Raw genomic sequence first — 12,842 nt, forward strand, 5'->3', positions numbered from 1 at the left:
GCTGCCGCCACCGGCCGTCGCAACGGCCGAGCGATTGAGTAATCCCACTGTTGGATGCCCATCACAGCTGCGGTTTCGATCGGTACAGGTCCGCGGGGCTCATTATCGGGTTGGAATTTATCGTTTCGACCTAGAATTCAGCTGACCGTATTCTCGCACTCGGGCGTTTGATTTACTTTCCCTAGCGAGAGCATATGAAACGGGGTGAGTGAGAGAGATGTACACATTCCAATCTGTATGATACATTCCAGCAAAAGTATTGGAAGGCTTGGCTCTATGAGTTAGAAGAAGCAAATTCCAAAGGAAAACGCTGATATGATGAAGTTCGATACTTGTATACAGTGTCGAGTTAATTTAATTGCAAAACGATCCTTCTGTCCTTCGGTTGTTCGGTTGTGGAAGAGAAAGAAAGTGATTAAATATTCACTTGTACGTGGGATCCACTCAGCCAACATCAGTCAAACCCTTGTCAAGGGTTTCAATTCTTCGTGTCCGACCCTTCGCAACGGTTCGCGTACGAAACAAATCCTCCAGCCGTACGAAGCATCTCGAATTTCAGCTTTAACCCTTCTTCATGCCACCAAGTCCAACTCGAAAGGATCGCCCGAAACAAAGAAGCTGTACGTCTGAAGCACGTTCAATACTGTCCCCTCCCAGCGTTGGAATGCTGAAGAGCTACTGTACCCTCTAGCTTCAAACCAAACGGTTCGATTTGTCCGTTGCTGATTGACGAACACACTTCTTCTCGTACTGCGTGCGGTATTGTGGGTAGCAAGTCCTAAATTAATTCCCGAAGGTTGACAACCCTACCTTTTTGCTCTTGCTGCTTGCAGCGGGACGCCTCGTCGGAGGACGGTGGAGGTAAAGGTAACAAACACATTCTTTGCCTAGATTGTAGAGAATTTCCTCCTTGTTTTGCGGTCGAAACGATCGCTCGACACAGTGCTCGTCACATTGCTTGGCGCGTAAATGCACGCATGCGGCAGCGTGTGAGTGTGCGTTTGTTATGTAGGAGCCTAATCAGACGACCGACCCCGATCTCTCTCTTTTGCTGTCCTCGGAAAGCAACTCCAACGAGGTAGAAACGTACCTTTCCCCCCATTGGACGCACTTCCTCACGGACGGACGTGTGCAGCATGACTGCATTTTGACTGCATTCCGTTCCCGGGGCGTAGGAAGAAAAAAGAGAGAGAGAGAGACGTTCCTCAACATTCCAATACGATCCCACACGCACACGCACGTCTTGGGATTTGGGAATGCTATTTTCGAATCCAATACCGACAAGCGGACGCCATTCGAAAGTAGCGAGCTGCACCGGGTTTGGGGACGCATCCGACGACGTGCCGATGCACACGATGATGACGATGGTGATGGTGATGATGATGATGATGAGGATCGGGTCGTTCTTCAACTGTACCGTCGCTGCACGCAACATCTATGCTGCGTTGTCTCGCTTTGATGCGCTGCTCATAAATTCCTTTTTGCATATATAAATAGCGCCTGGGTAGGAGGGAATGTACGTGCTGTGTTCCCGGACACGGTAGACATCGACGCACCGTTCTAAAGTTGGATTTTAGCATCGATCCCACGCACGCATTCCAACTGTTGTGTGATTTGCTTTTGGTGGGAATGTGTGGCTGCTCTGTCCGAGAAAGAGCATATGCAAAATTCTTCCCTGGAGCAACGTCGCAAAAGCGTGGATCCAGGTGGAGAGCTGCACGCGTAAACAGTTAGGGCACTGTTGAGTTTGGCCAAAACAACCTCATGGTAGAGCAGCTTGTTAGGGGGAAGCGGCGATGAGCCATTCATTCATATCTTTTCTGGATGTTCGCGGGACGGTTGGTGTTGGTAAACATCGTAAAATTGGCCCAAATATTAGTTTCACTCATCGAACCGGCGGGTATTTGTTTACGCTCACCAAATTACGGGCCCACCTTTTGTTTTTATGCAGGGTAATTACAGTGCTCTCTCTCTTTGAGCTCGTACGTTCGCTTCCTGATTGCAAACGATCGTGGGACTCATTCAAAGAGGTAAGCAAATCATCAAGCAGCGCTGTTGTGGTTTATTGGAGAATGTAGTTGTTGTTGTTTTTAGTACATCTGCTGCCCGTAGAAAATGTTTTTTCTCGAGCATATTTATCTGGCTGCTGCTGACTCAAGCGAAAACAATCCTCTCAATCAATGGAAAAATGTGGGAAAAAGTTGTGGGATGGAAATGAAATAAAAAACCAGCTAAAGAGCACATTCCTTTTGCCCTCCAGGGAAGTGTGACGCTGCCGATTCTTAGAATTGGAAACAATTTTCCAACCCAGTAAGGTACACTTTAGCAATCGCGTTACATCATTTCCATGCAGCTTCGATTTTAGAGCTGTCTTGCCTTGTCTAGATTGTTGTTGTTGATTTTAAACTATTTATGAGAATGCGTTTATGATTTTATTGAATTTATAAGGTGGGGTGATCTTATGCATAGCTTATAGAAAATGTCGTGAAAAGATACAATTTTGGACTAAAAATTAAGAATTGTTTTAAACATGATAAATGTTTGTTGATAATTCACTCATTTCCTATGGCTATTATTATGACTTTTATTCTTTTGCAGTGAATTATGAAGACAATTTATCGTGCTTTAGTATTCATTTTTCCATATATTTTTGACATATTTTCATATTCCTTGATATTAAAGTATTTGTATCTTTCTGTACCTTTTGTTTCATGATTTGTTTTAGTCAGCAGTAAAAAATTATTTGCTTCTGTATCAACAGCTCCTAATTAAAGTTGAAATAAAACAATACAAGATGTGTTTAAGAATGATTTCATTCATATCGCACGTGAGCGAGTAAGCATACCTAGCGCCAACATGATCGCTTCACACTTTTTCTCCTCCGAACGCCCCAAGCATGACGTTCGTACGAGATGTGTTATTGTGTGCCTTTCTGAGCATACTATCCCTCACGCGACAGTTAATCATGTCTGCCCGTGTTCGGATCATTGTCAATGAATTTCGACCAATTGTTTCCACGCAATAAATTGCTCACGTGTGGGCACGAAGCAAAACTGCCCACTTCCCAGAATGTGGTGAGTCGTTTGCTTTGGCTCCTGCTCACGACCGCTACTTATTGGTTTTGAGGGTTTGGGTCGGGCGGGATTCTTCTAAACCTAATGGCCCACACCATCTCGCACGCGCACATCTGGAGCAGGTTCCACGTGTAGGACTGCGTCTGTCATCTTAATTGCTGTTCCGTCCCGGGACGACGGGCGACAGCTGCCATGGCTGTAGCAGCAAGGCCATCGGAATTTTTACGATAATTCGCCGTACCCACACCGCTAATGTATCGTCGCCATCGGTGCTCTAATAGTGGGAATCCTAGGAAGAAGAAAAACTAAATGGAAAACACACAACAGATCGGTGAGCAAAGATTGGACTTGAAGGTTGCAAGCTTTAAAATTTCCCTAACCGCAGCGCATCATCCGCTCTCGCCGGTGCAGTTATGCAATTAAAGGTTTGATGCAGGAGGAGGGCAGAAGCGAAATTTATGATATCGCAGGCATCGGCACTGATGTAGGAATGGATCTATTCCACCGTCCCTAAAACGAGCTCATCAAATGGTGCTTCCACTGATCCATCTCTTAAAAAAAGGGGACAGTAAATCTTGCTTCATCCATCGTCAGCTCAATGATATACCACTCTCGCTGGAGTTTTTTTTCTTCTTCTAATTTTGATGACTAAAAGGGAAGGCAATGGACAGGGACAGGGTATGAGGAATGGGCCCCGGTTGGCCTTCGCCCGGTAGCTGGCTGGGTGCACTCGAAAGTGAAATTAGGCCAGAGCTATAAAACCTTTTATCGGATCAACATCTAGAGCACCTGAATCCGCATCCAATGCGGTGGTGAAGGACACAGACACACACACACACACACATTGATCAACCGTTTTCGCCCGTAAAGCCCTTTTGCGACAAAGTTCAGTGTTTTCCATTTTATCGCCGTGTTTTTCCAATGGCAGTAGCAGCAGCACGCATAGGTATCGCAGCGACGGGCGTGAACTGGTTGTTTGTGTCGAAATGGTAGCAAAACAAACGCCCCATGGTTCAGTCCTGATGGCCCCGATGGTCACTACAGAAGGGCGGTACAAGGGTTGGGATCTGCCTTTCCAATGGCCCTTGACAATGATCGTTGAGCGTCGTCCAAATGATGAGATAATTCCACGTACACCACGCCTTAAGGTCGGGGTGCACATCAGTTTGGCCAAACATAATGCCCCTAATACCACGCTGTCCCTGAGCCGTCGGATCGTTGGGGCAAAAAAAAAGCATAATAAAATGGCTCATAAAAAAACATGGGAGCAAACAAGTCTCGAACCGATGGTATAGCCTCGTCAACACAAACACGTTGATTCGATCGAATGGAAATTACCGAATAGGAGAAAAAAGATGGATGAAAAATGGGAGCAGGAATAAATTAACTCCATCAGCAGCCTGATTGGTGTGAAGCAAAATGCAACGCAAACTGCAACATTGTGCCCGCGCAAAAGGGGAAGGATTAATAGGAATTAAAATTACAAATAAATAATGAAAAAAGGAACAAACTAAATCCTCCTCCAACGCACTCAGTTCAAGGTATAATTGATGCACCAAACGTGCCAAAAAGGATAAAATTATGCAGCCCCGGAAGGCTTAGGCCGGGACCGCGGAAAAGCACGATTTTACACCGATTAGTCGCTGGCAGCTGGTGTGTGTGTGTGTGTGTTTGTTTGATTGTTTTTCCCTTCCTTTAGCGCTCCCTTTAGTTTGAAGCGGGGGAGGGAAATCGAGTGCACTAGAAGTGAGTTTATGCATTATTTATGAGGCCACCACAGCTCGGCACCGTTACGCGGGCTGGTAGCGCTTTTGAGGTTATTATTATGTTTATTATCGATGTATTACGGTTAAAGGGTGGTGTTTGCTCTCTCGACCCCCGGTGTGATGGGTAGGAGGTGTTAACGGCGAGCACGGCGACAGACACCAGCCGTCACACAGCCGTTGCGATGGAAAGTTTTTCCTCTGGAGCCGTCATTGTAACGCAGTACGCAGAAATTCAAACACACGTCAACAGGTGAACATCATCAGCGTGAAGATACGCAGCGTGTCGAAGCAAAACAAAATGCAAATGAACGCGACAAACTGTGCACGACGGTGTACCGCTAGCTCTAGCCGTCCGGAGATTAGCGGAATGAACACGATGCGATCGCAAACAAAAACCCTTCCCCAAACCAGAATGAACCGGCAGTTGAGATTGAGCCGCGGGGTTGGAAGATCCCCAAAGCTGCCTTTTTATTGCCAGCCGCGTGAGCCGTAACTCACTTCGCACGGCCGTTCGTTTTCCGAGTGAGTGAGTGAGTACAAATGCGTCGCCAGCGTTCGTGTGACGAAATTGCCCTGCTTCACGATCGTGTGTGCGCGCGCCCAGCAGGTGAAAATTGTGACTCAGAAGGAAGGGTAAGGGGGTTAGGGGGTAGGGAGGATCGTTCGAGAAAACCGGCTGGCGCCAGTTGACACTTTGCTACAAATCGGTTCCCATGCCCCGTTTTTTTTGGTGTCGCTGCTCTTCTTTATATGCTTTACGTTCCCCCGTTCGTGTGTGGCGTGTTTCACACACTTGTGCATCATCAAAAGGGGAAAAGAGGTTTCTTTTTCCAAACAAACCTCCTCCACTACCACAATGTAATAAAAACCAGTGCAACAGGAGACAGAAAACAAAACAACCAAGCTCCATAATCCATAAATTCCATCCATTGCCTCAACTTCTGGTGGCGATCGTTGCACGCAACCGGCGGTTTTCCGCGAGCGTTAAATTGAAACTTGCGCGCCACGCCCGCGTCGCTAAAACTGCCACCGCGCCAAGAACTCCGATGACAAATGCGTGCATCATTAACGTGGGGAGGGATGAAATGTTTTCCCCCTTTTTGTCCTGGGTAAGCCCCACGCCGGCTTAATGGTGACACATTCCCGTTTGCGTGGACGCAGTTCCCGTTGCTTAACCACCAGAAAGGCAACGGATGGGTTCTGGTTCGCATTCCTTTCTCGCACTGCAAGCCGAATACAAAACGCTTTTGAGATGACAAATGGTGGTGTGCCATTGCGTTGTGCCATCGCACACAGTCCGGTTTCTACACGTGCTGTTGGTCCGGTCGGGGGGTAATATTTAATTCGCATTTTGCTAGCGATTAACTTCCGGGGCAATGAGGGAAACGTTGCAATGCTGGGTGCTGTTGCTTACTTGGGCAGTGAGTCCTCCTACGGGTTGGGAGAAAACTGCTGTATTTCTTGGGAAAATGAAAACCGATGAGTGCTGTGACATTTAGCGTAACCTTTTCCAGCAAATGGAAACACACCTGGTGGGAGAATGGGTTAAAGTTGCACTCTAATTTGTAATAATTAGAGTGTGTTTGCGACCAGTTTCACTGTTGTGGGTGTGTAATAGATTGAGCTACAAATTAATTGAATAACAGGCGCAGGTGTGTTGATTCATCGAAAGAGTCATCTCAATGAAAGCAAGAAATAGAGATACATATGGACAACTTATCTGTAGGTCCTGAAAAAGTTAAGCTTAAGAAGAACTTGAAAACATTGCGAATACTTTGCAAAATTCACTCAAAATTCAAGTTCAAAAGTGAAGTGACCCAACCATTTTAATTGGCAACCATCCAAATGCACTCAGCGTGTCCCGTACGTTGGGTTGCAAGATGTTTTTCAAAACTTTGGCTCCCTCAAACACCCCAAGAGGGCAACAAACTTGATCGTTTTATGGACACAAAATAGCAAGCTGCCAGGAAATCAATAAATACAAAGCCGCACACCCACACAAAAAATAGCAACTTTTACGGCTCAAACACAGTACTGTGTTTTTATCTTCAATGTGGCTACTTAAAACACAGTTCCGTGTAGCGTGTGGGGCGTTTGCAAGATGACACACACGGGCAATCTTCATTATACGGAGGCCTGCGGGACTGCTAGGCCCTGGGCGATGAACAGTTGCCAAAAACTGGTGGTTCAAAAACTAGGTTAATGGTCATGCCAGGCAAGCAATTTGTAATGCTTTTTTTTCTTTGGCGGTGAATTTTTTTCATTCACCACTCCAGTTTTGTGGCTTGTGCATGAGGACATAAAAATCGTCCCGGAACTTTGCAAACACGCTCACGACCATTGGCTTGGGGCCAGCCTGGCGACAAATCGAACCGATGAGGTGGGATATGATTGGGTCTTAAAAAAAGTAATGATGCGGTCGTTGACAGGTATTTGGGCGTTTTTTAAATCTTTTTTTCTTCTTCTGTCGCCAATCAGTTAATTGGTGGATTGAGCAGGCGAAGGAGTTGAGACATGACTTTGCGTAGCGAAAATCCGCGTTTCGGGTCGGATTGGCTAGCTGTTTGTAGTAGCGCATCATCTTTTCATCACCTAATCGGGTTGCTCGAAATGGACGACATGGTTTTCGTAGGCAAAAAATATGCCTTTCAGATTTGTTTTTACTCGTTTGGGGAAAGAGATATAGGCGTGCGAACAAGCCGCTCACGAATCGTGAACCGGGACCGGTGAAATTCCGGTGCCGTACAAGATCAAGCAAACAGAGCAAACATGTACCATCCGTACCTGCCTGCTACCTTCCTGCTTCCTGCTAACGGTTTTCCACTCCTTTCACGCAAAACGCCTTGTTTTATTTAAAACAAAACATTCACCGTTGTGCCTCTCTTTCTCTTGTGTGTATCGAGCGTGAAAATCAGGCACTCGCTCTCTTTGGTTGGCTGCTTTTTTCCCCTATCTCTTTTTTCTTACCAGCAACTAAATATAGCATCATAATCCGGTTGAAATGTCATTACAGATCTCTGTTTTGTTGAGCAGCAGCGTGGTCCGCCGCATTTTTTTGTTGTTGGTCGCTCATTCACGCACGACACGGGGGCTTGTTTCGGAGCTTGTGTCCGGCACTGCTTGTGTCCGTTCAGTTCAGTTTTGCTCGTTGTTTTAGTGCGAGGAATTTCCTGCAAAAGAACGACCGTCACGACCAGCAAAAAGAAGACAAAACCAAACAAACACTCGTAGCAAGGCGCGTTATTTTTTTTGGGTTTTCCTCTTCCTCCGATGATACAAAAATCCCCTTTTTCTCACGCGAATGGACGCAGTTGGGAAAGGAAAGTCCCCGGTTGCTGACAGTAGTACACAAATGCACCCTGCCCCCGGCCCGGTTTGCGGTACGGTTTGTTTATGTTGATTGCTTGATTCGCATAAATTCGCGCACACTCTCTCAACGCGTCACAGAACAGCGTCGCCAAATGTCGCCAAATGGTTCGCACGATCGTCGAACAAATCAGGCACGAATTGCGTCGTGAGTGAGTGATATTTGTTCCCACCCGCGGGCGGGCGGGATCTTCGTCAGCGTTTCGGGGAATGCGCCTCAGGAATGTGCGACAACCCCATCTGATCGTGCGAACATCGTCATTAACGGGGCCTCAAGAGCTTGTTCAAGGTGCTTAATCATAGTGCAGCAGGCTAGGGAAACAACAGGAATTAAAATCGTTTGTAAATGGCAGGTGTGGTGCATTTTTTTACCCACCCACCCAACAAACAAAAGCGAATGATCCGGAAAAGAGCTGACAAACGTACAGTCACGGATACTTATCCTCTCCATCCAGGGAGAGTGAGAGAAGAGGTGATTTTTGATCAGCCCTCAGCAGTGCGTTAATGTTGTTTTATTTTAAACGAGCTCATCAAAACATCAAACGGAATTCCAACCGATGGGTCTATTTTTGAACGCACCCATCAGTCCGGGCCGTTTAATTGCCTGGTGCTTCACTGTTGGTCCCGGTGGGATGAGACATTTTTAATTCCCGAGCAGAAATGATGCAGCTCGTTCCAGGGAAATGGCCTGTCAATACGGAGTCAATAAAAACAAGCTGACCAAACGGTGGATGAGTAATTGTGTGGCTGAATGCGCCCGCAATGGAGCGTTGCTAACAGCGTACACCGTAAAACCAGCTTTCCCTGGAACCTGGTTGAAGTGTGTTATGTGAATGTCCCCCTTCACTAATGACGCCATTCGAATTCGTCCAATGACCGATACGCAATCACGTTCCAGCTTCGTGCTCAAGCCGCCGAGCTCTGGCAGTGTTTCTAAAGAGATGCGGTTGTGAAATTGACCGATTGTATTGGTATTGGCCGGTATCGGACAGGTGGTCAATAGTGTTTTGTTCGCCTCACATGTCCGCAACTGGCGCTGACAAAAGGATGCGGCCTAATGAGACGAAAGAGACACCCGACGGGGACGACGAGTTTTAGCTGAATTAGTTCGGCCATTCGATCCGGCCCGCACACAAAGCAGGCACGTTTTCCGACACATCCTTATGCTCTGATTGGTGTGGTGCAGCCTGCAGTTACGTAGAATCGATACGAGCGTGTATGTGTAAGGCTTTCCATTGCAAAAGCACACGTGTCTCGAATGGTGCGGATTAGTGTGTTTTTGTGTGAGTGTGTTATTTATCACCCAAAACATTGCTCAATTCAAACTCCGATGTGTGCTCTGGTTTATTTATTGCTATTAATCTGACGTCGTTGACAACTCGAGTCGAGTCGTGCATTGCACAAATGGCATAAAGATGAACCATTTCTAATGAAAAAGTACCTTCAAGCAATACTGAGAATTGAAAAAAATCAACATTGAACAGTGAATTGAATGGAAAAATACACCCGCACACACACGCATAGAAGAAAACCCACAGCTTTTCTGCAAATGCCACACGCAGCATCTTCAAGGGCACGGGAGATGGCTAAAGATGGTGACGTCACGCTTCACAACCATGACGTGTAACACGGTATGCTCTTTTGGGCGCTTGCTAGACGAGGAGAGGATAGGTTGTGCGCACTGGTGTTGGAGGGGAAATGGAGAAGCTATCGGTACCGCAAGAGCCCACGCTGTGAAAACAATTTCTCGTTCCGTTTGCCTACCGTACGGTAGGAGTCGTCCTTGCCCAACGCGTACCACGCGCGCAGACTGGTGCTGCTTGTGGCATTTGTTTCCTCTTAGTGTGTGTCACGTCCTAGTTGGTGGTGGTGTGTTGGTGGCAGAGTGTTTCGTTAGCAACTGCGTGAAAAAGGCTCATCTTTTGGTTGCGCAAAAAAGAGGAGAAAGTAATCAAAATTGAAAATGCTTTAGGCGGTCGTCCTACAAATCTGGGTTAGCAAAGCACGTGTTTTCGGTATTAAAGCAGGGGGGAAGAGCACTTTGTGGAGGTTTTATTGTGCTGAAAAATCAGCAAAAAATACAAATTTCTTTCAAAAAAAAAAATGAACAATGGGCTAGAAGCTCAAACGTTCATTCATCACCCAACCTCAGGTTGAATTTTTAATGATACACTCTACTTGCTTCAATACACAAAGGAAAGCATCGCGCAACAGCATCCATTTAATATTGCAATATTTAATTTCAACTCTCCATCGCACCCGGCCTCGAGTGGGAGGAAGAAATTTTGTAATGCAGCTGGCCGTGGAAAATTAATTAAAAACCCACTCATCAGCAGCAAAGCGATGGCCAGTGGACAATGGTGGTGGTGGCGTGTCCAAATAAACACACGCAGCGCTTGTTGCGCACCGATGACAGTTTGCCCTTTCCCATCAGCAATTGCACTTGTCCTTGCGTTGCAGAATGGAAACGCAACTCTTCATTTGCATCTCGATAAGCCTCTTTGTTTTGGGTGCGAGATGATGGCGAGAGTGTGCTATTTCTATTGTGCAAATGAAGTTGCGGTTGATGTAGATGGTGTTTGGTTTGCAAAAACCAGGTTTCTGGATCATGGGGTCTATATTCTATGGACAATCGCTACGACACTGGACTTAGTTCCTTTCCTTAATCAAGCTTTATTTCTCTTCCATTTCAGATTTGGGTCACTTTCTAAAGGGGCCCTTAGGCGGTAAATTGAACAAAAAAATAGTTCCAGCAGCAGAGGACGTGGTCAGGATGAAGACGGAGGAGAAAACAAATGTACCCCGGGTACGGATAGCGGTGCTCGGAAATGTCAATGTCGGAAAATCTGGTAAGTAATAGGACATTGTTCACAATAGTTATTGAAGGTTATTAGTTCGAAGGATCTTACAGAGTAGTGTCCCAGATGTTGGAAAACAAACATTGCCGCTGGCAGAAAATTTGTACTTTGTGGTAGGATTTCACTTTTTTCCTATACATGTATCGAGGAGTAAACAAAGTCTTGATAAATAGTACATGCTCAGTTACAGAATAAACTTGAAGGCAAATATTAACCAAAGGCCTCCACTTCTTCGCTTGTCTACAACACTCTCTTTTGTTTGATAATAAACAATCGGTCCAGTCCGTGAGCATATCCTTCGGCGTGCAAGCATCGGAACTGCACTGATGCTTCACACCGTTTCTCCACTACCGTATGGGCGCAACGGCTGTTTCTCATTCACGATCCACAGCTCGTAACTAAGCCTGGTGGAGTGGAGTTTTAACAACAACACTGACTCGCGGCTGTGATATTCGGCTAGCACCCAGGAATCAGACCTTGAACGACGTGCCCTCGGAAATTTGATTCATCCAGCGCGAATTTGTTTGTTGTTCTTCGCTCGCCAAACAATCGCGTCCACGCAGCCGTGGACCGTGAGCAACGACAGAGCTCGAGGAGACGCGAACGTCCCCGAGCGAAACATCATCCCTTTTCGTGTCCTTCGTTGCTACGGATTTTTAAAACCTGACCATGGACTTGGGACCATGTCCGCTGCCAACATCTGAGCCAACCAAAAATGATTCGATTTATTTGCTCTTCCCTCAATTGGCTGTTTGAAGTAAGCGTATCGAATTGGCAACAAAGATTTGTTCATTTATTGACGAAAAGAGCACACTTCTCAACAGGCGTGCACTTTTGTCTATCGGTTGGATGTGCACGATTCGTGAGAATTGGCTTAACTGTGAGGCAGCACACGACGCTACGGAACGTGATCACCGGCAAGCAAAAGCCGCCCACGGAAGTAGCCGGGGGTAAAGAGCATCAGCTGGACTTTGGGTGGTGTTTTGTTACCGTGTGAATCATCAAACGATGCCCCGGCCGACGTGTATCCCATTCTGCGCCGAGATCTTTCAAATACGGCAACAGTCTAACGCGGTGTCCGGCCTGACACGACAAGGAAAAATGAGCACCGCGGGGAAACATAAACGAAACGTGCCGTGGCAGCGGCAGTTGGCCCGTTTGCTCATCGACTTGGCACCCATTCAAAATTTGGCACCTTGCGGGTAGAAGAATATTGTGTGCGGTGATAAAAAAAACTATTCTTTCCCAGGTTTTTGGGCCGCTTCGGCGGTATAAAAAAGCAGGACTGATTACTTTTGCAAACGTTCAGGATTGTTCTCTGCGCTGTCGTGTCTGCAAATACAAACAAGAAAAAAAAAACACAAAAATTCACTCAATCTTGCTGGCAGGATGGATGGTAAGTGAACGCCATCGAAAAAACCCCACAACCTCAAGCTAAGGTACCATTTTGCGACAATTATGAAACCGTCACTCATCGCAGCCGACGCTCAGGGCAGCCATGGGGGGGGTCCGGTCCTCAACGGACCTTACGATCGCTGCCAACGATACCGTATCGTGTGTGTGGGGCAAATGCCGTTGCCAAATGTTGATCGATTTGTTGTTCCCTCATTCAATTTGAAAGGGAAATATTTCATTTTGCCGCTTCCGATCGGATAAGACTGCACTGCGCTTGGGGACTGAGTTGGGTGCGAGTTTTGGGTGCATTTTCCTGTGCGGCAGTGCGGCAGATAGATATTTTCATTTCCACGACTGACAGATTCCTTTTGCCCGCTTGCTCC

General features: G+C 46.6%; 1 protein-coding gene across 1 annotated transcript in view; it reads left to right on the forward strand.

Moving 5' to 3' along the window:
• Positions 1 to 12,842, forward strand: part of LOC120901406 (ras-related and estrogen-regulated growth inhibitor-like protein) — a 30,406-nt gene that overhangs the window by 3,439 nt on the left and 14,125 nt on the right. The window contains exon 2 of the mRNA XM_040309323.1: positions 10,900 to 11,055. Within this exon, the coding sequence (XP_040165257.1) occupies positions 10,980 to 11,055 (76 nt within the window). The 5' untranslated portion in view covers positions 10,900 to 10,979. The remainder of the gene's footprint in view (positions 1 to 10,899; positions 11,056 to 12,842) is intronic.

The sequence above is a fragment of the Anopheles arabiensis genome, chromosome 3 (assembly GCF_016920715.1).
Source record: "Anopheles arabiensis isolate DONGOLA chromosome 3, AaraD3, whole genome shotgun sequence".
Taxonomy (NCBI): Eukaryota; Metazoa; Arthropoda; class Insecta; order Diptera; family Culicidae; genus Anopheles; species Anopheles arabiensis.